Below are 25,936 nucleotides of genomic sequence, written 5' to 3'. Positions count from 1 at the left end.
CTGAAATCTCCTAAAACAATAAGCCTGAAGAAAGAAAACATAGATTTCAAGTTCAGTGGATGGTTGGAGCTGTGGAAAGACAATACACAAGTCTGAAAAATGATAAAGTTTTGTTCCAAGAGCAGGACATTGGGAATCAAAAAAGTCAAGGCTTCTTTCAACTCAGAAACTCTTATTCCGCATTGCTTTCAATTCCATTCAAATCAAGAAACACTCACTATACCTAAGTGATAGAAAGATGGGGAGAACATTCTTTCCCTCAAAGAGCCTTCCCCACCACCACTACCACCAATTTCAGGTATTAGCTCCAGTCTTGGGAAAATTAAAGGCATCCAGTGACCAGCTTTGGCTATCTAAGAAATAAACCTCCAGCAATGAGTCTGTATACATTCAACTATTGGGAAAAGTACTGTTTAGACCTTTTGTTTAGAAAAATTTTTCTAATGAAACTAAAATTATATATCTGATTCCCATAATCATTTATTCATTGAAAAATATGTGTTTGAATAAAACAAAAATATATAGCCCACTTTGTGCAAGGCACTCTATTAGGCACTACTGGGACAAAGATGATTAAGACATGACTTCCATCATTCCAGGTGTTTAGAGCCTGATGAAAGATTTATTATACATAAATACTACACAGTATCAAAAGTGAAAAGTACCATGTAAGGGTGCCTGGGTGGCTCAATTGGTTAAGCGACTGCCTTTGGCTCAGGTCATGATCCTGGAGTCCCGGGATCAAGTCCTGCATTGGGCTCCCTGCTTGGCAGGGAGTCTGCTTCTCCCTCTGGCCCTACCCCCTCTTGTGCTCTCTCTCTCTCTCAAATAAATAAATAAAATAAAATCTTTTTTTAAAAAATTTACCATGTAAGAGGCACAAATAATGTACTGTGGGAGTTTATAGGAAGAAGAAATTATTCCTACTATAGTGTCCCAGAAGGCCTTACAGAAGACATGGAAGAATTTTAAAGGACCAATAGAATAAAACCATGAGGAAATTGGAAATGAGGATGCAGGTAGCCACAGGATACAACAGGTAGAGAGGATAGCATCAGGAAAAAAAGGGGCACAGGAAGGTATTCTCTTAACATGGATAGAAGGGAATATGAATGAAGTTGGGGTAAATTAAGCCCAAATAATAGAGAGCCTTGAAAGCCATATAATGATGATAACGCTAATAATAAATAACAATAGTCATAGTAGTAATATACTAGCACATGGATTTACTATATGCCAAGCACAATTCTAAGTATTACTTAATCTCTCAATAATCCTATAGGATAAGTACTCATTATTTAGATTCTTCTAGTTTTGTAGGTGAGGAATTGGACCTACAGAGAGGTTTGCCTCATAGTCACATAGGAGTTTGCTCTTTACTTCTTAAACTTACAAAAATTGCTAGAGGTCAATGTTTCATGGCCCTAAAGCACCCTCTAATTACAAAATGCTATTGAAATCGAGGGCAGAAAGAATGCACAGTTTCATCCTAGAATATATACCAAGTTAAAATAGATAATTCTACTGAGATTAGTCATATATTCTTACTAAACTCATTTCTTGTGATCACATTTAGTTAATCCATAACATGCATTTGATTTAGAGGATCACTGTGGTTCATACAAATGAACAGTACAATCTAAGGCTTATTATATTATTGCTAACCTCTTCTCATATATTATCTTTGTATTGAGTATTTTTTCATCATGCTAAAACATTATTTTTATTATCCTGGTATGAAGTTCATAATTGATAGGTCAGAGGATTGGGAATGAATTGAAGAGATATCTGGTTTGGGATATACAATTGAGCTAGCATTTGGCCTTGACAGGATTTCATTAACTTTTTGTTCCTATTTTACTCAAAGCACATTGAAAACTACAAAAATGTTGTTGTCATTGTTTTATTACATGAATGGCCCTAAGTTACTTATCTGTGACCCATTAGGTGAACTATGAGTACACAGTTATTCTCAATTAAACCATGTTTGATATAGTCCACAGCAGAAGGCCACCTTTGTCAAAACCAATAGAGAAGAAAATAGAAGCTCAAGATAAAATACTATAATCTATCCATGAAAGAAACAAAAATCCATGAAATAAAACATACATATTGAGATTAAAAACATAGATACATTCATGTAAAATTTCAAGCTCTGAACCTAAAAACAGGAAAGACAGGAATATTTTCACATATTAATACCACTGCAGTAGAATCTGGGCAGACTTTGCTAAATATTCATGGGAACTTAAAGATGTTATTTGACTGCTAGAAGAATCCAACATAGAACAAAGTGTACACTTCTACTGTGTACACTTTGTTCTATGTACACAGCGTACGCAGTAGAAAGCACATGTTGGAAATTTTATCTGTATATTATTTTTTAAAACAAAATAAATGGTGACTATAACAAAGCAGTATCACAAAACAGTGTTGTTTTTTTCTAATATCAGCTGGCTACATAAATGCTACTGGGATGACTTTGTATTTTGTTTTTAAAAATTTGTTTTAGAATCCAGAGGTATTGAGAAAAAGGCTTCCTTCATTGGCCACCAATTTTCTTAGATCTATCAACTATTAATTGCTGTTTTATACAGAGAGTAAAATATTGTTCACAAGACCAAAAACAAGAAATGAAACTATTATTTTATGATGTATCTTGGATCTTAGAGCTCAGCTTGGCTTAGGCAAAAGTATATTTTCAAAATATAAAACTTATTTTACATTTTCAAAACATATAGGGGATATACCCAAAAATCCAAGAGAAATTCAAGTTTTAGGTGCAGCTGGATCTGAGGTCTCAGAAGAGTTTATTAGAACCCAGCCCCTTTCCCTTTGCTCAGCTCTGTTCTCCTCTATTTTGGCTCCTTTCTTAGGTTCCAAAGTGGTATGAATAAGACTGCCAACACAACCAACTCTACATCTTCACAATTTTATGCCAGGGGGAAGGTGGATTAACACACTTGTCTTGTTTTGAGTTTAATTTTATTGTCCTGAATTGGGTCATGTGCTCAACCCTAAGTGAAATACTCTGACAGGGGGAGCATAAGTGGCCAGATGTATTAGTCATCTATTGCTGCATAACAAACCACCACAAAATTTAGCAGCTTAAAACAACACACTTTTTTTTTTTTAATCTGATGTTTCTGTGGTGAGGAGTCTGGGCATGGCTTAACTGGGTTCTTCTTCATACTTTCTCACAAAGCTTCAACCTAATATGTTGACTAGAGCTGGGAATTCAACTGAAGAAGGATACACTTTCAAGCTCACTGACATGATTATTGGCAAGATTCAGTACCTTCTGGGCTGTTGGGTGAGGGCCTCAGTTCCTAGCTGGCTGGTGGGCAGCAGTTTTCCTCAGTTCTTTGCCATAGGCCTCAATATAGCAACTCGCTTCATTAAAGCCATCAAGGGAGGTTTCCTAGTAAGGTGGAAGTCAGAATTTTTGTAATCTAACCATAGAAGTGACATCACCACAATGTTGAGGTATTCTGTTGGTTAGAAGCAAGTTATTCAAAGAGACGATCACATAAAGCCATTAATACCAGGAAAAAATAATCAATGGGGCCAGACTACAAGCCACCTACCACAACATGTGGTCATCCCTGAAGATAGTGTGCAAGAAACTGGGAGTGAGTGAGGTGGTAAGAGCCCCAGGGAAAATTGGGGTCATTATTAGAAGGCAATGGATGGTACATGGTGAATATAGCTGTCCATGACAGATCCCCTGGTTTGGCTCTGAGTTGTATAGAAAACAGAAGAGAAAGCTCTTTTTCTACCTCCATGACTTTGAATCATTACGAATCTCAATGTTTATTTTAAATTACCTAATTATATGTTTGCGTTATGGGATAAAGATGTTTGGTCTGTTAATTCAACATTTCTAGGCCAGTTCTACTCCTTTTTTATTTTGGATTTATATTATAATTTTCAGCCAATGCCTCTATATGAAATAGATTAAAATTTTTGTATGTGAGGTTGCTGAGATTGTCTTATATGTGAAGGATTAAACACAGGCTAGAGGTGCAAATTCTCTCAAAACCCATCTCACTTTACCTAAAGAAACATTTTATGGTTGCTGGGGAAAAAAACAAGTCTTTAGCCCTGAATTTTCAGGATTTTAGTAGAAAATGGAAATAAGTATTAACCTTGAGGTTAAAAATATTTGGGGGGAGAGGGCTTCTGTTTTATAGAAATCATAGATTTAACAGTTGACTTTATCAAGAAGTAAACAGATCTCCTTCACAAAAGGTATTTACCCTACCCATGAGATTTCAGAATAGTTAAAATTGTCAGGTTAAGAAGAATAGATGAATTCAGTGTCTCATCTGTTTTCATATTTAATCATAATGCATTTGTTAAAGAGTAATGGGCATTAAATCTGACCCAGAGTTTCTTTGAGAATTATTTCAAAATCATGGATTTTGTAGATTTTAGACAGCGCTTGACTGATTCAGCAAGTTGATTTTTTATTTGTTTATGACTGGATTGTCAATTATTGTTAATAATATCATATGTATTATGTTTATTGTAGATAAATACATATTATAGCTAATAATATATAGCTAATATGTATTGTTATAGCAAATGTTTTTATTATTATTTTCACTAATATTTGTTCAGTTCATGCTATATGTCAATTACCATTCTAAGCACTTTTCATAATTATCAATTCTTTTAATCTTCAGGGCAATCACCTTTTTTTAAAAAAAATCATGTATTCATTTCCTTTTCACCACTTTGTAATGCATGCACAGAACACTTGGAATTTGGGTATGTCTTTCTGGCAATCAAAGAGTTTATTTGCCATGACTATCAATTAGACGAAGTCTTCTCTATGGGAAGAATCAACCCCATATCTAACTTCTGCAGTTGAGCGATGACCCTTTCACAAGAAATTCACTCAGCCATTGAACCAGGGCTTACTTTGAAAGTTTCTAAGAGACTGGGGATATTTGGAATCCCCTCTACTTAGAGACTGTCCCTTAAAATATTTACTTGGGTCATTTTGTCTATTTTCTCTATAAGAGGAAGAGCCTAACAGGTTTCCTGTGTCTCCCTATTCCAGTTTCCTCCCTGCATTATTCTATCTCTCACATCCTCCCAGATGATGTTTGTGCAATAAAATTTTGATCATATCTCTCTGTTCTTGAGAAAGAAAATAATTACTCTTTTTTTTGGCAAACAAATTCCCTGATTACCTGTCTCCTGCCTATCTATCTTGCCCTATATCCTGTGTCATTCCCCTCCTTAGGCATGCATGTATAACTTTTGAATTCCAACAATAATGAATCATTTTAATCACTTTTTATTCAAACATACTTTTCTCTCATGCTATTTCCTCTGCCTGGAATGCCATTGTATTAGGATTCTTCAGAGAAACAGAATTAATAGGATAGATAGATGATAGATAAATAGATAGATAGATGATAGATAGATAGATGATAGATAGACATAGATATATACAAAAAAGGAGATTTATTATAGGAATTGGGTCACATGATTATGGAAACTGAAAAATTCTACAATCTGCCATCTGTAAATTGGAGAACCAGGAAAACTCATGTGTAATTCAGTTCTAGTCCAAAGGCCCAGGACTCTCAGGGACTGTCAGTATAAGTCCTGGTCCAAGTCCAAAGGCCGAAGAACCCCAAGTACTAATGTCAGAGTGTAGGAGGAGAGAGATGTCCCAGTTCAAGTAAATCTACCCTTCTTCTGACTTTTTGTTCAAATAGATCCTCAACAAATTGGGATGATGCCCACACATGTTGGTGAGGGTGATCTTCTTTATTCAGTCTACAGATTCAAATACTGATCTCCTCCAGAAACACTCTGACAGACATACCCAGAAATAATCATTTCACCAGCTCCCTGAGCATCACTTAGCCCAGTCAAATTGACACACAAAAATTAACCATCAGAACCATCTTCCTTTTATTTGCCGCTCAAACTCCTGCTAAATCTTCAAATCACAAATCAAATGAACTCTTCTGTAAGCTCTCTACCTAAGCCAAATTAAGCATCCTTCCTTTCCTTCTACATTTTATATATCTTGTACACATCCATTGTGGCATTCATCATCTGCATGGCAGTTTTCTCCCCACCAGCTTCTAAAGTCTTTGAGAACAGTACAGTCTCCCTTTCCTCCCTGGGCCTAATACAATGACTGGCACACGGGAGGCCTCAATGACTTAATGCTGTAATTAGCTTCTTCTCAAAGAAGATTCAAACATTTGCCAGAAGCCTTAAAAGAAGGAAAAAAGAGAATGAAATCAACGGAATTAGTGTTTTTTTTTTCCGATCAGGTATGGCCTATATATATGTATTTTTTGTTGTCTGCCAGAAGATTTTAGCATTTTAAGCTTAAATTTCACTTCCTATTTTAGATCATACCCCAGCGCATAAGTTGTCAGATCTGTTTTGTAAAGGCTGGTATTTCTTAAGTGCTTCAAGAAGTTTTTAGTTCAAAATAAAATTTAAGGCCTTAGGGAAAATTTAATCTGAGCTCCTGACTTCCCTTAGCATTTAAACACCAAAGCATGGTCTTGGAGTATTTTCCTATTTAAATCTTGGCTTTATGATCCAGAACTCTGTTGACCCACAACATTCCATAATTCCTGAAATGACTAATCCCTTTCCTTCTTCTGTTGTCTGCCACCTTTGCTTTGCATTTCTATCTTTGTATTTCAGAATGGTTGTCATTTTATCAGCGGAAGAAGCATTGTTCTTATTGCATTGTCTCTGCTCCTGCTAATTTTCATTGTCAATTTTTCTCCATAAAGAAATAGATAAGTAGTTGGGCGCCTGGGTGGCTCAGTTGGTTAAGTGACTGCCTTCGGCTCAGGTCATGATCCTGGAGTCCTGGGATCGAGTCCCACATCAGGCTCCCTGCTCAGCAGGGAGTCTGCTTCTCCCCCTGACCCTCCCCACTCTCATGCTCTCTCTATCTCATTCTCTCTCTCAAATAAATAAATAAAATCTTTAAAAAAAAAAAAGAAATAGGTAAGTTGTTTATGATTCTCAGCTCAGAGGACATTTAGGATTGGAAAAATGAGATACTGATAATTCTTAGTTAAAAACAGAATTATTTTTCAGGATCCTTCTTATACTATCCTACAGGAATGAGCACTGTTCACTCCTAGCTTCCTACACCTGTATTACAAGATATAAAAGACAAGGAAGCAGCCTCATACAGACTCCAACACTACAGTTATTAGTTGAATATGCAATTTCTCTTCCAAATGTGGGCAGAGTTTTCTTCAGAAGTTCAGTGGGGCTTTTTTACCAGTCTCTTCAAAAATGGCCAACTTTTATTTGACATATGTTGGAATAAATAACTAATAGTGCCTTTGTTAATTACAAAGCTGGGAATCAGAATTATCCTTTCTTGCCATTCCTTGCTCTACCTTTCTTCTCTTTTCACCTTTCGATGCACGTGAAGACCTAGCTGTTGGTGCACGTTAGATAAGACAAAGGCCCTAATGACATCATGGGCTTGGGGAATCTGATCACCTTACAGTGCAATGGGCTTTCTTCTGTTATTTGGCCAGAATGCCCATCCCCAGAACAAAGAGAACTATGTGAGGAAAAGCACTGATGGCTTAGGACCAGTCCCTTTGATTGAGAGACTGAATGAACAACACACATATATTCTACTGACAGTATTGATATCCCTACCATTTCATTAGCTTTTTATAGTTCACACTGATTTTTCACATGTGTCATTTCATTTCTGCTTCAAACAAAGCCATAAAATAGGTGGGGTGAAATGTCACTCTCGCTTTCCCGATGAAGAACTAAGCCCCAGAAACTTGCCCAAGCAGAACAGCACTCTCTTTATTGTTCCACGTCCCATCTCAAAAATAGAAACAACAAATACTTACACAATGGAGAGGAGACAAGACACAAACCCAGGCCGACTGGCTCCAGGACCGGGGCTCATCATGGCCCCACTACACTCTTGCTTATTGAGGCAGTGTCTTCCTGGACACACAGCACAAGCATCCATGCTTTGCAGAACGGACAGGCCGAGCCCCCAAGGTGGAAACAACACTGAAGCTGCCGTCCCTTAGAATCTCAGAAAAGCCCTTTTTTAGAGTGAAATAAAAATATCCAAGTGTAGGACTTACCCTTCTTTCACCTTTCATTATTCCCTCCTACTTTTTCTCATTGCTTTACATTTTAGAAGCTAAAAATAATGAATGCAAGATGAAGGGTGGAAAGGAGAATAAACAGGGAAAACCTGGGAAACCCTTTTAAAACAAACTTGCTGGGATGGAAATGGGTGAATATTCTCCCTCCTGAAAAGGGCAAGTTTCCAATGGCATCTGGAAGAGAGAAGCAGGATAGAATAGCAGCTAAGAGCTTAGGCTCTGGAGGCAGGCTACCAAAGTTCTAGTCTAATTGGGCAACTTTGAAAACGTATGACTTTTCGGTGTCTTATTTTCCTTCCCTGTAAGAGGAGATGATAACCAAAGTAGTTCCTGGGGTTGTCATGCGAATAATATGAGCCAATATGTGTAGAACCTTTAGAACCTGACCACAGTAAATGTGTTTGCTCTATTTTATATAGTGAGATATTTCAAAGGCCTGACACATCGCAGGTACTCAGTATGTGCCGTATGTCAGTTACCTTGGTACTGGATAAACAGGTATTTATTACATTTTTAGGGGTTTCTTTCTTTCTTTCTTTCTTTCTTTCTTCTTTCTTTCTTTCTTTCTTTCTTTCTTTCTTTCTTTCTTTCTTTCTTTCTTCTTTCTTTCTTTCTTTCTTAACTGTTGTCAGGAGACTCCTTTATCCCTTCCTAAATGCCATTTTCCTACTTAACAAATTTGGTAACTGCTGCCTCTGCCTAATCCTTTTACCCACCTTATTTGTCTCATCATTTCCACTGCATAGCACCTATTCAAGCAGATAGTATGTTAGGTTTCTCTTTTGCTCATGGAAACTGTAGTCACTTAAGGGATTTTTTCTAATTCATTTCTCCTCTCTTTATAGTCACAATAAGAAGTCATGTTTCTAAGTTTTAATTCTTCTCATATCAAATGACATATTCTAAGTGGTAAATCAGTTTCTCCACTAGCTTATAAATTGCCTAAGTGCAGGGATGTTCAAAGCTATATCCCCATTGCCTAGCAAAATGCTTGGAACAAGAGGTACTTTATAATATTTGTGGAAGAAATCAGTCAATGCTGAAGGAATGAATAAAGTATAGAATGAAGTATCCTCCTCCCCAATTAACTAGAACCTAATTAAGAGATGTCTGAAATTAATCAGAATATCAATTGCCTTCTACTTTGAAAGAGAAAATTAACATCAGAAACCCAAACTGATATCATGTATTAATTTAATACTATATCCTGGAGTAAGCACACATTCATCTCAATCTCCTAGGCCTTTCATGGCTATGCAATATGCAGTGAGAACAGTTAAGAACATGTCAAAATTAAGCTAATACTCCACCCTCCCAGTATCACTATGCCATTACAATATAGATGATATCAGCCTTTAAGCTTACTGCCTCAAATTCTCTTTTACTAGATGTCAGACTGTCTCATTCCCTCACTACCTTCCAGTCTGTGTCCAAATTTCACCTTTTCAGAGAGGCATTCTCTGACAATTCTATCTATAAGTAACTTCCCTCCCCATTATTCTTTATTTCCTTTCCCTACGTTATTAGTTTAACTTTTTAAGCCAAATTTATTCAGGTATATCCTACCTACAACAAACTGCACAAATTTAAAGTGTACAGTTTGATGTATGACAAGTGGTTGTACATTGAAACCATCACCACAATCAAGAAAATAAATATCTGTCATCTCCAAAAATTTCCTTTCACTTTTTAATCCCTCCCATTCCCCCTTATCCCCTTCCCAGGTAGCCACTGATCTGTTTTCTATCACTAGACATAAGTTTGCATTCTCTAGAATTGTATATAAATGGAATCATACAGAATGTAGCCTTTTTGGGGGGAGTCTGGTTTCTTTTACTCTGCAAAATTATTTTGATATTCATCCATGTGTTGCATTCATCAATGTGTTCCATTCTATTGCTGAGTAATATTCTATTGTATGAATATACAACAATTTCTTTATTTATTCACTTGATGATGAATATTTAGGCTGCTTTGTGTTGTTGGCTATTACAAATAAAGCTGCTACGAACATTCATGTACATTCATGTACAAGTCTCTATAGCATATGTCTTCATTTCTCTTGGGTAAATACCCAGTAGTGGAACGGCTGGGCCATATAGTAGATGTATATTTTACTTTTTGAGAAATTATCAAACTATTTTCCAAAGACGTTGTACCATTTTATATTCTCACCAACAGTGTCTGAGTGTCCCACTGATCCACATCATTGTCAACATTTGGTGTGGTCAGCCTTAATTTTAGACATTCCAATAAGTGGTAGTGCGTTATGGTTTTCATTTCCATTTTCTTAATGTCTAATGATGTTGAACATCTTTCTATGTGCTTATTTGACATCTGTATATCTTCTCTGGTGAAGTGTCTGTTCAAATCTTTTGCCCATTTAAAAAAAATGATTTTTTATTAGTGAATTTTGAGAGTTCTTTATATATTTAGAATATAGTCTGTTATCAGATATGATTTGTAAATGTTTTCTTCCAGTCCACGTTTTGTCTTTTCATTCTCTTAACTATGCCTTTCAAAAAGCAGAATTTTAAAATTTTGATTAATTTTAATGATCTTTTCTCTTTTAGAATTGTGCTTTTGGTACCTAACCCAAGTTCAAGACTTTTCCTAATTTTTTTTTTGTATTTTTTTCTTCTAGAAGTTTCATGACTTTACATTTAGGCCTATGATACATTTTGAGCTAGTTTTTATACATGGTGTGAAATATGGATTGAAATCCATTTTTTTGTATATATAGATTCCCAGTTATTCCAGCATCATTCATTAAAAAGTCTCTCCTTTCTCCACAGAATTGCCTTTTACTTTTATTAAGTCAATTGGTTCTCTGTGTGTTAGTCTGTTTCTAAACCATCTATTCTGTTCTACTGATCTGTTTATCTATCTTAACACTAATACACCACAGTCCTGATAACCATAGCTTTATGATAAGTAAAGTCAAGTAGTATACCTCTTCAACTTTGTTCTTCTTCGAAGTTATTTTGGTTATTCTTGGTCCTTTTTGTTTCCATATGAATTTTAAGAGAAGCTTGACAATTTACACACACACACACACACACACACACAAACCTGGGATTTTGATTGGGATTACATTAAATCTATAGATAAATTTGGGAAGAACTGACATGTTAACAATGTTGAGTCCTCCAATCCATGAATACAGTGTATCTTTCCATTTATTTAGGTCTTATATGATGTCTTCCAGCAGTGCTCTGTAATTTTAAGTATACAAGTCCAGAACATCTTTTGACAGATTTGTTCCTTAATATGATTTTTTAAAATTTCAAGTTCCATATGTTTGTAGATGGTATATACAAATAATATTGATTTTTGTACTTTGTTTTCTGCGACCTTGACAAACTCACTTATTCTGGTAGCTTTTGTGTAGATCTCATAAGATTTTGTACATAGATAATCATATCATATGTGAACAGAAACGTCTTCCTTTCTAATCTGGATGGATTGTATTTCTTTTTCCAGATTTATTGTGCTGGTTAGAACCTCCAGTACAATATTAGATGGAAGAGGTGATAGTGGACTTCCCTGCCTTGTTTCCTGATCTTAGCAGGAAAGCATCTGTCTTTTACAATTAAGTGCAATGCTAGCTGTAGGTTGTTTATAGATGCCTTTTATCAGGTTTGAGAAATTCTCATTTGTTGAGTTTTTATGAGAATAGTTGTTAGCTTTTTTCAAATGGTTTTTAATGCATCTATTAAGATGATCATGTGACTTTTATTTACTAGTTAATATAGTGAGGTACATTAATTGATTTTTTAATATTAAAAAGACGTAGTATGGGAATAAATCCAACTTGGTCATGTTGCATGATCTCTTATGTATTATTGAATATTATTTCCCAAGATTTTGTTAAGAATGTCTAAATCTATATCCATGACAAACATTGGTCTATAGTTTTCTTTTCTCAAAATGTCATTGTCTGACTTTGGTATCAGAGTAATTATGACCTCATAAAATGGGTTGGCAAGTATTCTCTTCAATTTTCTGGAAGAGTTTGTGTAGAATTTTTATTATTTCTTCCTCATATATTTGGCAGAATTCACCATTGAAGCCATTGATGAGGCCTAGAGTTTTCTTTGTGAAAGGTTTTAACTATAAATACAATTACTTTAGTAGGTAAGAGATATTTGGTTATGAAGTTCTTCAGGAGTGAGCTTTGATAGTTTGTGTCTTTCAATAAATTTGTCTATTTCATCTTAGCTTCTGTACTTATTGGCACAAAGTTATTAGCAATATTTTATTATCTTTTTAGTATCTGTAGACTTTGTAGGACTGTGATTTCTCTCATTATTGATATTGGTAAATTGTGTATTCTCCTCTTTTTTTCCTGATTTGCCTGATTAGTTGTCTTATCAATGATTATCACAAATAAAAGCTTTTAGTTTCATTGATTTTTCTGTTTTCTATTTCATTCATTTCTTCTCTAATCTTTATTTCCTTCTTTCTGCTTACTTTTGGTTTTATTTTTTTCTCTTTTTCACATTTCTTAAGGTGGATGCTGAGCTTATTGATTTGAAGTTTTCTTTTTTCTAATATAGACATTTAATACTTTAAATTTCTAAGTACCACTTTAACTACATCTCACAGATTTTGATATGATGTACTTTTTTTATTCAGTTCAAAATATTTTCTGAGTATATGAGAAAATATTTTAACAAAACCACAAACAAAGTAAGAGAAAAATCTCAAGATGGAAAAGATTATGAGGATATGGAACAGTAGTGACCAGTGAATCTTTACAATAATTAAATCCAAATTGATATGGGTAGACACATTGAAAGTGTTCAACATAAATATTCAATAAGAGCTCATTATACAGAACAAATATGCTATAAGGAAAATTCTAATAATAGTCTAAAACAAAATTTTCTAAATGATTAACAACAAAATGTAAGAATTAGTTGGGAATAGGACATATTGATAATGGTAAAGAATTCTATAGATTATAACATGTGGTTGTAGGAAAGGAAGAATAGAGAAAAGAAGATATTATGAAACCTTATCTTACTGGAGTAGGAGGGGAAAAAAAGTTATGGAAGGTGAAAGAGTTGATATCTCATTTTTAAGTAATCCTAGAAAAGTGTATCTGATAGAGCAGGGAAAGATATAGTAACTATCAATAAAGAAGTATCACAGAATCTAGAAGTTAAAAAGAGAAAAATAGAATGAATAGAAATGTCACCAGATCAACAAAAATTTAAAAAAAGAAAATGAGGAAACAACAATGTACATAAATATAAATAGAAAATAAGATAGAATGATTAAAATCAAGCATGACTGTCACTACCCTAAATTGTACTTGTCCATTAAAATGCAAACCACGGGGGTGCCTGGATGACTCAGTTGGTTAAATGTCCAGCTCTTGATTTTGGCTCAGGTCAAGATCTCAGGGTCTTGGAATTGAGCCTGTCTGGGGCTCCAAGCTCCGTGGGGAGTCTGCTTCAGGATTCTCTCTCTCCCTCTGCCCTTCCCCCCCCCACTTGCTTGCTCTCTCTCTCTCTCTCTCTAAAATAAATAAATCTTTTAAAAAAATGCAAACCACTGGACTATAGTTTTTTAAATTCCAGATTAAAACATAACTGTAGTTATAGGCTATTTATAACAGACACATTTTTTAAGATGATCATTTTAAAAGTTAAAAATAAAGGGTAGACACCAAAAACATGATTCATAAAAGTAAAAATTGGCAAATTGGACTTCATCAAAATTAAAAACTTTAGCTTTTTAGGAAACTCTGGAGGAAAAGACAGACTACAGACTAGGAGAAAATATTTACAAATCAAAAATACAACAAATGCCTTCATCTAGAATATATAAAGGACTTTCAAAACTCCACAGTACAAAACCAACCAATCCAATTCAAAAATAGACAACACACATGAGCAAACATTTTACCAAAAAGGATATACAGATGGCAAATAAGCACATAAAACTATGTTTAACCTAATTAGCCATGAGGGAAATGCAAATTAAAACCACAATGTAGTATCACTATGCACCTATCATAATGGCTAAAATTTTACAAAATAGTGATAACACCAAATTCTGGTGAAATGTGAAGCAACTGGATCTCTTGTGTGTTGCTAGTGGGAATATAAAATAATACAATCACTTTGGAAAATAATATGACAATTTATTATAAAACTAGACCGTACTTACCAGAGGAGCCAGTAATTGCACTCTTGAATATTTATCCCAGAGCAATGGAAACTTACATTTGCACAAAAACCCATACTCAATGTTTATAACAGCTTTATTTGTAGCAGCTAAGAGGTAGAAACAGCTCAAAAGCCCTTCAGTGGGTGAATCATTAAGCAAACTGGTATATCCATATCATGGAATGCTACTCTGAAATAAAAAGCAATGAGCTATTGATACACAGAGTAACTTGTATGGATTTCAAGAAAATTATGCCGAATGAAAAAAAGCCAGTCCCAAAGGTTACATATTCTATGATTCCATGTATATAACATTCTTGAAATGACAAATTGGTAGAGATGGAGAACAGATTAGTAGTTGCCAGAGGTTAAGGAGCAAGGGAGGGAGAGAGAGGGCTATGGCTATGAAAGGATTGCAGGAGGGATCCTTATGATTGTACAGTCTTTATTTTGACTGTGGTGATGATCACACAATCTACATATGTGATAAAATTGTGTAGAACTAAACACATAGGCACACACTTCCCCTTTGGCAGAATCTTTAAGCCACTGTGCGTGTAAAACTGGTGAAATCTGAATAAGATCAGTAGATTTTATAAATGCCAATTGCCTGCTGGTGATAAGATTGGGGAAAATTGAGTAAAGCCTATACAGAATCTCTCTTTCTTAATAGTTTTTATAACTGCATGTGTATCTATGATTATCTCAAAATAAAAAGTTTTAAAAAAGAAAATGGAGGGATATCTAGAGATATGAGACAGAGAACTGAATAAAGAATGGTATATCCACATTGGAGTGGACTATTATGTAGCTATTTACAAGAATAAATTACAGCTTATCATTTACTTGGTGGAATTTCCATAAGACTTTGTTGAATGAGAAAAGTAAGGTTTAGAAAAGTAAGAGTAATATGATTCTATTTTTATGAAACAAGGCCTACAAATATGTGTGTGTATATTTGTATGTGTGTGTGTGATAGAGAGATTTGACAATGGATAATTGTATGTGAAGATACACACTAGTTTGTTAACATGAATTACCTTGAGGGAAGGATGGATGATACAGATGGTATAGAGGAACTAGGGGAAGGCAAAACCAAGGAAAATGGAAAAAGAAGAAAAAATAGAGCACTAAAATACCAAAATATAAGACAATAATAAATTACATGTATACGTAATTGTGTTTTGTGTTCTTAAAATTTTTTAAGAATTATTTTTTATTTTGTTATTCAATAATTGAAAATTTATTGAGACATAATTTACATATTATTCAATCCACCCATTTAAAGTGTACAATTCAATGGTTTTTAGTATATTCACAGAGTTGTGCAACTATCCCCAGTCAATTTTAAAACATTTTTATCACACTAAAAAGAAATGTCACATCCATTAACAGTCACTCCTCTTTTTCACCCAATACTCCTTCTTTAGCCCTAGGCAACCACTAATCTACTTTCTGTCTCTATAAATTTGTCTATTCTAGATATTGCATATAAATGGAATCATATAGTTTATGATATTTTTTGACTGGCTACTTTCATTTAGCATAATATTTTCAAGGTTTAGCTATGATTTAGCATCTATGAGCACTTCATTTCTCTTTATTGCTAAATAATATCCCATTTTATGGATATATCTCATGGTCTTTATCCACTAAAGTGTACAGCCTTGCCCATGTGCAGTCGTCCTGGTATGACAGTGGTTATGAGAGTTTTCTGTTTCTCTTTCCCTAATCTTTCTGTTAAGCTCTCTGCCTCATTTGGTCTCACACCCGGGTATTAGGCTCCGCTAATTGCCAGCTTATTACTCTCTTGTTTTTGACAGTTCTCTAAGATAGGAGTTGCTCCAGAGTGTGGTCCAATTAAATTTGGTTAGGAGTACTTCTAGAGGTCAGTCTTTGAAGTTTGTTCTGACCTCAGAAGGGCATTTCTTAACTGTCTCTTCCTGGTTCTCTAAAACTAGCTGCCCTACTGTTCAGCCTACGGTCCTAGTCTCCTTCTAGTTGCTTACCACAAAAATCTCCATTGTTTTTAACAATGCCCTTAGGCTTGAACTTCCTCATACTGTTTCAAATAAAGTCAGTTTCTTGGAGAGAGCTTTAGAGCTCTCTGCACTTAAGGACTGACCTATTTATTGAGTGACATATTATGACTAGCTCCCCTTTGGCAGAATCTTAGAGCCACTGTCTGGGCAATGGACAAGGATGGTAGCCTCTGGTCTTCTCATCCTCTCAGCTTGCCTTTCTGGGCTGGGCACGGAACCTCAGTTCTTGTAAGTAAGCTGGGTTGAGGGCAATCAGGACCCCAATATTCCTACCCTGTCACAACTGGGATGGAACATATAAAATGGGGGCTGGGTAGATAAAAGGAGCCCATGACCTCTCAGCCAACTCACCAGGAATTTAACCTCTGAGCCTTGAAATCAGATGGAATTAGAATGCTGGCAGGGTTGCCTGGGTGGCTTAGTCGGTTAAGTGTCCGACCCTTTTGATAAGGTATCATATCCTTTGGATGGGAGCTGAGAGGGAGCCTCATCTCTTGGGCACAGCCACTCAGATTGGAGTTTCAGGTTGAGCTGGGGAGAGAGAGGAGAGAAGGAACACGTTATGGCTCAAGTGCCACAGACTCTCTGTTCTTACCAAGTTTCAGTAGATTTTCTTGAATAAATATTTTTTTCATCCTCTGTATATTCTTAGAACCATTTGCTGAGACTTTAAAAGGTTGTTTTATTATAACAATATTCAGCATTATGTCTGTTTTGCTGAGGATCAGGTCCACGGAACTTTTCACATTGCCATTCAGAAAGTGGCACCACCAGATTATTTTTTTAAAAGACTGTGCCAAAGAAAATTCCTGGTTTAATCACATACTCTGAGCTTTAGTTTCCTTATCTGAAATGGGGCTCATAATCCATATCACACTGCCTAGAACATAGTATCTCTGAATAACGATTAATTTATGTTTTCCCTCCATTTATCTCACTCTGAGGACTTAGAGAAGTTCCAGTTGAATAAAGGTGACTGCCCAGTAATGTATTGTTATGCTTGAAAAATTTTAAGACTCCAAGAAAGTATTTCAAGTCATATTTGAGGTGAGAAATATACTTAACCACTATAAAAAAGTGATCTTCAACTTGAACCAGGATTCTTTTAGAGGTTTGGCTCATCAGAAAATACTTTAACAAAATTGCAAAGAATGACTCAAGATCTCGTTCTTCTTCCTCCCTCTCCCTCACCACCTCGCCCTACCCAACTCTCTCCCTACTCAATTTCCCTCCTGCATTATAGCTTTTCACCGACACATGAGAATTACTGAATAGAAACTGAATGACTGAATAAAGAATAAAATTTAATCTATACAAAGATTTGTAAAGTGATTGGTAACTAGTATTGTCTCCAACCTATATTTGTTTTTTAAAAATTGAAGTATAGTGACACACAGTGTTACATTAATTTCAGGTGCACAACATAGTTATTTGACAACTCTATAAGTTGTGCTATGCTCACAAGTGACTCACAAGTGTCATAATATGACACTATGACAATACCATTGACTCTATTCCCTATGCTGTACCAAAAGCCTGTTATCTCCCACGCCCCTTCACCCATTTTGCCCCTCCCCTCTGACATCAATTTGTTCTCTGTATTTATGGGTCTGTTTCTGCTTTTTATTTGTTTGTTTTGTTTTTTAGATTCCACACATAAGTGGAATCATATGGTATTTGTCTTTCTCTGACTTATTTCACTTCACATAATACCCTCTAGGTCCATTCATGTTGTCACAAATGGCAAGATTTCATTCCTCCTTATGGGTGGGTAATATTCCATTGCACATCTTCTTTATCCATTCATCCACCAGTGGACACTGGTGTTGCTTTCATATCTTGGCCATTATAAATAATGCTGCAGTAAACATAGCAGTGCATGTATCTTTTTAAATTAATGTATTTGTTTTCTTTGGGTACATACCCAGTAGTGGAATTACTGGATCATATGGTAATTCTATTTTTAATTTTCTGAGACATCTCTGTATTGTTTTTCACAGTGGCTGTACCAATTTACATTCCCACAGTGTATGAGGGTTCCTTTTCCTCTATATCCTTGCCAATATTTGTTATTTCTTGTCTTTTTGATACTAGCCATTCTGAAAGGTATGAGGTGATACCCATTGTGGTTTTAATTTGCATTTTCCCGATGATTAGTGATGTTAAGCATCTTTTTATGTGTCTATGGCCATCTGTATATCTTCTTTGGAAAAATGTCTATTCAGGTCCTCTGCATATTTTTTAAATAGATTGTTTTCTTAGTGTTGAATTGTTTAAGTTCTTTATATATTTTGTATATTAACCCTTATGAATATATCATTTGCAAATATCTTCTCTCATTCACTAGGTTGCCTTTTTGTTTTGTGTATAGTTTCCTTTGCTGTGCAAAATCTTTTTATTTTGGCATAGTCCCAATGGTTTATTTTTGTTTTTGTTTCACTTCCCTAAGGAGACATATCTAGAAAAACTTTGCTAAGGCAAATGACAAAGAGATTACTGACTATGTTTTCTTCTAGGAGTTTTATGCTTTCATGTCTCAAATTTAGGTCTTTAATCCATTTAAAGTTTATTTTTGTGTATGGTATAGTAAAGTGATCCAGTTTCATTCTTTTGCATGTAATGTCCAGTTTTCCCAGCACCCATTTGTTGAAGAGACTGTCTTTTCCCCACTGTATATTCTTACCTTCTTTGTTGTAGGTTAATTGGCCATATAATCGTGGGTTTATTTCTGAGCTTTCTATTCTGTTCCACTGATCCATGTGTCTATTTTTGTGCCAGTCCCACACTGCTTTGATTATTATAACTTTGTAGTATATCTTGAAATCCGGGATTGTAATACCTCCAGTTTCGTTCTTCTTTTTCAAGATTGCTTTGGCTACTCATGTCTTTTGTGGCTCCATACAAATTTTTGTATTATTTGTTCTAGTTCTGTGAAAACTGTTATTGGCATTTTGATTGCATTAAATCTGTAGATTGCTTTGAGTAGTATGCACATTTTAACAATTTTAATTCTAATCCATGAGCGTGGAATATCTTTCCATTTGTTTGTGTCATCTTCAATTTCTTTCATCAGTGTTTCATAGTGTTCAGGGTATAGATCTTTCACCTCCTTGATTAAGTTTATTCCTAGGGGGGCTCCTGGGTGGCTCAGTCGTTAAGCGTCTGCCTTTGGCTCAGGTCATGATCCCAGCGTCTCAGTTTTTCACAATTGAGTATGATGTTAGCTGTGGGTTTGTCATATATGGACTTTATGTTGAGCTATATGTTCCTTCTAACCCCACTTTGTTGAGAGTTTTTTTTTAAATCATGAATAGATGTTGTATTTTGCCAAATGCATTTTCTGCATCTATTGAGATGATCATATGGTTTTTACCTTAATTTTGTTAATGTGGTATATCATGTTTATTGATTTATGGATATTGAACCATCCTTGTGTCCCAGAATAAATCCCACTTGATCGTGGTAAATGATCCTTTTAATATATTGTTGAATTCAGTTTTCTGATATTTTGTTGAGGATGTGTGCATCTATACTCATCAGGATATTGGCCTGCATGCAAGCTATGTTTTTATAAAGCAGTCTGGACCTTGAAATAACTCTTCTCTCTCTCTCAAGAAATGAAAACCCTATGAAAGCCATTTCCAATGCCACTGATTTATTCATTTAACAAGATGATTTAATACCTAGGCTGTGTGTGTGTGGCACTCTTCTAGGTACTTGGTCCCAGATATGCATCTTAAGAGATGAGATAGAATTTTAGGATTTTAGCATATGCCTTACAAAGCCAAAACATTATTATTATGTCTGCACAATCTTTTTGTAGCCTATCTACCTGCTCATAGTTTAAAATGATCAGGAGTAACAGTGTGGATGTGACCCTAGGAGAGGCTGTAATTAATATTTACCCTTAATTCCACCTCATACCAGCTTTAGAGACAAATAGTGTCTTGTTTTCAACTCCTCATACAAGTAATGTTGAGCAACCAGAGCCCCTCAAAACTGATTCCTAAACTGCTGCAAAGTTTTTGACCTTCTTAAAAGATCTAGGACCAATCAGAAATAAATTATAATCAGGTGAAAAAGAGGATGAGGATGTTAAAAATCCAGACCTGAAAATTCTATTTAAAAACCTACCGATCAAAAATAAATAAATAAATGAAAATAAAACCATCCCCATTGTCTTTTAAATAAAGAATTCAGAGTCTTGGGATAGAATTTTTTTAATGAAATGTTAAATCTGAAACTAGAGGGCGCCTGGGTGGCTCAGTCGGTTAAGCGTCTGCCTTCGGCTCAGGTCATGATCCTGCAGTCCCTGGATCGAGTCCCGCATCGGGCTCCCTGCTCGGCAGGGAGTCTGCTTCATCCTCTGACCCTATCCCCTCTCATGTGTTCTCTCTCTCTCATTCTCTCTCTCTCAGATAGATAAATAAAATCTTAAAAAAAAATCTGAAACTAGAATTTTATGTAGTTTGGATTATGAAATGAAAATTATATTATTTGGTTTAGCAGGTGCATACTGAATCCTTACTACAAGCTGTATTGGCAAGACATAGTTCTACATTGGAGAAATAAGTCTTATACCCAAATAACTATAATATTAGACAACAAATATTATAATATTTGTTCTAATAGAGGGTCTAAAAATGCCATTTAAAACAGATAAAGAAAGCACTTATTCCTGTTAGGAGGGATTATAAAAGATTAAAGGAAATGTCTCATCCAAAGCCAGTGAAGGGGCAGAAATGTCGGGACATAACAAAACCAACCCAAGTATGTTACAGGCTGCCTTTAGAGACCAGCTAGAAACCCCACCTGACGGGAGTACTGGGGAAAAAGAAATAAATGTAGATGATTTGTAGCAGATCATGGAGACCCCAAAATGTCATTAAAGGAGCAGGGAATTTATTTTGAAGCCAACTAAAAACCATGGAGGGCTTTTGAAACAAGGCATAACAATCAAAACTATCCTAGGGAGATTAATCTGACACCCATGTATAAATAGATTTTAAAATATCAGAGATAGGAAAACCAATACAGACACTATTGTTGCATCAGGTCACGTGAACCTAGACAACTTATAAGATAGCAGAATCAAAGTAGATGGCCATTCCACAAACATGAAAAAGGACATAGAATCCAGGGAATGGATGCAAAACACCTTGGTGAGGAATGACTAGAACTTGGGGATGCATGTGAGGCAGTGAAAGAGGGAGTCCCAAGATGTTTTGAAGTTCAATGTCTGTGTGCCAGGGAGGCTGACAAAGTTCTTAAAAAGAGAAAGATAAGGTTTGGAGAAAGAAGAAAAATAATGTTAATATTTATTAAATAATAAATATTTATTGAGCACTTACTATGTGCCAGGCACTGTTCTGGGAGGTTGAGAGTTATCTTTGATTTTTAAAACACTTTATGTAGAAAAGGCACTGTTCCCAGTCTGTGTAACCCCAAAGGCAGAGCTGGAACCAGTAAGTAGGAGTCAGGTAGGAAGTAAAATACCTGATAAGTGGAGTCTTCCTGATAAGTAGTAAGAGCTCCGTTCTAGGCAGTATTCAAACATAAATTGGATAATAATCTTCTGGGCACCCTGTGACAAGGGATTTCTGCCTTAAGAGAGAGGTTAGACTAACCCTTCTTCAAGTTCTCTCCCAATCTTAAGTAAGAGTCTATTCTTTCCTATGATTTAGTCCTATGGGTTCTATTATTTTTTCCTTTGGGTTCTATTATTAATCTCTGGTTTCTCTCAATTATTAAATAAATTACCCAATCTGTCTGCCATTCAGTAAAACTCACACATTTGCATCTGTTATTATTGAATTATTTTTGGTTAGGGCTCTTCTTCTTTATTAAAAATCTCTACCCAGTAATGTTACCTTTATAGCAATTTAGAATGCTAACCCTGGTAGACTGGGTTATAAATATCAGAGGGGAAAAGGAATTCTTGTGCCTAATAATATTTTTGTTTGGAAGAAGCCCTGCAAATGAGAAATGAATTATCTTGACTTCAATATTGCGATGCAGTTTCTGTATTTTGCAGTAATTCAGAAGAGAAAAAAATATTTCAGAGAGGTTCATTTTGATACAGCATGTTAAAGAGAATAATTATTCTCCAAACCCTGCAAAGCTTTAGATCAGAAACATTTAGCTGTGTTGCGGTTAGAAAAGATGAAAGGAAAGAGAAGAAAAGGAGAGGAGAAAGGAAACCTGTAGTGAGCTCCGGCTATAAGCTATAGTTAAAGCTTTGCATTTCCTGGTGTCTTTTGAAACGTAAAATTCCACAACAAATAGCCCTGTAACGTATAACCAGTATGAAGATCCAATTCAGATTTAAGCACTTCGGTTTGCTTTTGAATCTTGCTATTTTCTGCATTTGTTTTGACTGCTCTCATCATTCAGGATTGACGCTTGGATGGGTGTGTAGGAGGAAGCAGCAGCGGCAGGCTTACAGCTTGCAGACAAAAAAAATCTGCCTTATCTGATGGCTATTATTGAAAATGCGAGGTGTAGCCTGGGCTGGGTAATGAAGGGGAGCGAGCGAGGGGGAGCAAGGAGCATGGAGCTGCATACTGATGAGTGTAGGAGTACTTGATAAAAAGAATTCTGGCTGCTGGCCGTGCATTGCTCATTGTGGAGTACTCCAACAATCACATAGAACGCAGACCAGCTTAAGCTGACAGCTTGATATGCCTTCTTCTGCTGCCTGGTTTTGGGGGCTGTATGACGTACTGGTCGGTAGTAAAGATTAATATGTAAGAAATGTGGAGCTAGGATCAAGTCATACTCCACAGCCTGCCTGGCAAACTATGTTTTACTTCTGACTTTGCTCTCTCGCTGAGAACATTAATCTGTCAAGCTGGCGGGCTCCTTTGATAGCAACTTTCCCAGGAGCATGATGTGGCAATGCCACCTCTCAGCCCAGGACTACCGCTATTACCCAGTGGACGGCTACTCCCTGCTTAAACGCTTCCCTCTTCATCCTCTTACAGGACCCAGATGCCCCGTCCAAACAGTGGGACAATGGTTGGAAAGCATTGGGCTACCTCAGTACGAGAACCACCTGATGGCTAATGGATTTGACAATGTACAGTTTATGGTAAGACGCTCTCTGTGTCCACGGAGCTGCCTTTTGTCTGTCTTTGCTTCTTATGTGTCTTACACGGCTCAGAGGCAGCCTGATTTGCACCAAAACCGGTCAGTTTATATATGTAACTGCATCAGAAAATCGGATGCCCTTAGGACGGAACTTACTGTGTACATATAGACACTTGCCGAAAAATGAGGTCTATAGGCATCCATATACATATGTATTATGTGAATGAACCGGTGAGAGTACTATTTATAGGCAGTGAAGGAAGATTAACATTTATGTTCTCCCTGTCATTCTTTGTGATTTTTATAAATTTGTCATCTCAGAATACCCAGTTAGATTATAGCACTCTTCAGTTAATTCTAGATTCCTAAAACATGTTCTTTCATGTGAGCATCAGCATTTAGTGATTAATTAGACAATTTGTTATGTTTACGGTGTGAAGATTATTTTTTCCTGGTAATTGTTCGATAAGCAGTTTAAATTATGTGGACGACCTTTAGTTTGCTAGCCAGCTGCTTCAGATGGTCAGTTATGGAGAACATTCACTTACTTACACATGCTGATAGAAGAGCACTGAAGTGTTATTTATTACTTTAGATAAAAAAAACAAACACTTCCATCAACTACCTGCCAGTATTTAGAAAGAGAGGCTGATGGACTAAGTACATTCATGTATTCTGAGTACTGGTCTGCATGCAGTCTAGACCCGGTGTGTGCAAACTTCTCACTGTGATGAATATAGGTGAGGAAGGAGGGTGGGGAAATGTGCAGACCCATAATACAGCTTTCTAATCATTCATATACCTCCCCCGGTGTTCATCAGTTTCCCTTGTTAAGCTACGTCACAGTCCTTATTACCTTTCCTTGCTTTTAAGTTCTCATCACACGTATTACTGATCCCTAAATTTAGAGAGAGCTGCATAATATAAGCATGGAGCACACAAATGGCTTGCAGAAATAATTAATAGCTATTTCTAAATAAAATGCTGGGGCAGACACCTGAAGCTTATTAATGCCAGAATTGATAACAAAATATGAGGGCTAGTTAGGTTTTTTAAATTTCTATTTGAGATTATTTTTCTCCAAGCTTAACTTGACTATTATGATTTTTAAAATTAGTAAAATTGTTAAACTTCTGCCTCTTTTCCTAAAAAGTGTATGCTCCATGAGCTTTTGTAAAAAGCTACATAAATGTAGTAAGACATATGAGCCCTAAGTAACTATATACATAGAACTCTTTATGGACCTGTTTTTTATAATGGGATATGCAGCTACTGTTATTTATCTCAGGTTGAAGAGAACTGTCACTGATTAGACAGACCAGATATCATGGGTATTGAAATAGGGAAAAAGTGAAATTTCCTCGGTTGCTATGACAGTGTTAGGACACTGAGCAGATTTAGGACAGACTTAGGACACTAAACAGAGAACACTATGAATTCGGGGAACTATCAAACAGAATGAAAGTCTTTTCATAGTTATTTATATTTACTGCACATTTTGATGTCTTTATTCTTTCTCTCTGTCTCTGCCTGAGATAAGACTTTCTCATTCCCACTCCTCAAACCCTTGTCCAAATTTATTCTGGCCCCATGAGAAGCTAGGTAGGTCTCTGGATTCTCTAGATTATTTGGCTACTTCCAAATATTTTAATGCAGCATAATTTTCCTCTGAATATTGGACACAATTGAGCAAATATAACCCCTTTTTGAAAGCCCGAAACTGAAAGGTTAATCAAACAGTTTTCAAATAAGCATCTTGAGGTCGTAAAGCAACATTCAGGAATGAATTATGTATAAGTACTTCAAAATGTATCTGGGAGGCAAAAATCCTGGGTATATGTGACAAAACCAAGGTCTGACTTTCTCCATAGGCTATTGTCTTTATTTTTGCAATTCTAAGTTGTATATGTAATTTTCCAGAAAATGAGAAAACATAGTTAATTCAGATGAGTCAATCAAATACTTTCTTCATGAGACAGAATTAATTAAAAAAGAAAAAAACTTTGATCATTTAGAGAGGTAATTATGAAAATTGAACAAACCATAAAATAGTATCATCAATTATTGCTTTATATGCTACTATACACTATTTATTTGCTACTAGTATCATGAAAATTAGTTTTTACCTTTATAAAAATTATTTATTGATTTCCATAATCTGATTTATTTAATTATGAATTTAGTTAAAGTATACTAATATGATCAGCCCACTTTAAGAAACAGGTTTCATTAATGGGGTGAAAAATCTTTTAGACCTGCTTAGTCTCCACTCAGTATCATATTCTAGCTTTTATTTTTCTTGAAGCACATTCTGACCTGCATTTATTCATCCTGTTGCCTAAGCAACAAGCACCACATTCCCATTAACTGTGATGTAGTGCAGGTCTTATTAGCTTTTTAGAACAAGACAGTAGAGACATCAAAAGGATATAATTAATGTTGCTTGAAACTTCATTGTACATCCATGCATAGA

At 35.6% G+C, this 25,936-nt stretch overlaps 1 protein-coding gene across 14 annotated transcripts in view; it reads left to right on the top strand.

Annotated features, from left to right (window-relative positions):
• ANKS1B (ankyrin repeat and sterile alpha motif domain containing 1B) overlaps positions 1 to 25,936 on the top strand; it is a 432,537-nt gene that overhangs the window by 26,573 nt on the left and 380,028 nt on the right. For 12 of the 14 annotated variants that reach the window (XM_081822238.1, XM_081822237.1, XM_081822236.1 and 9 more), the window contains exon 3: positions 23,358 to 23,464. In XM_081822238.1, coding sequence (XP_081678364.1) covers positions 23,358 to 23,464 — 107 coding nt within the window. Of the gene's footprint in view, positions 1 to 22,713; positions 22,785 to 22,866; positions 22,947 to 23,357; positions 23,465 to 25,936 lie in introns of those variants that run through there. The other 2 variants (XM_081822240.1, XM_081822241.1) reach the window with 2 other exon arrangements.

Source organism: Leptonychotes weddellii, chromosome 5, assembly GCF_054177405.1.
Source record: "Leptonychotes weddellii isolate Sample4059 chromosome 5, ASM5417740v2, whole genome shotgun sequence".
In the NCBI taxonomy this organism is placed as follows: domain Eukaryota; kingdom Metazoa; phylum Chordata; class Mammalia; order Carnivora; family Phocidae; genus Leptonychotes; species Leptonychotes weddellii.
The sequence above is the reverse complement of the archived record's forward strand: the minus strand, read 5'-3'. Positions and strand labels throughout refer to the sequence as shown.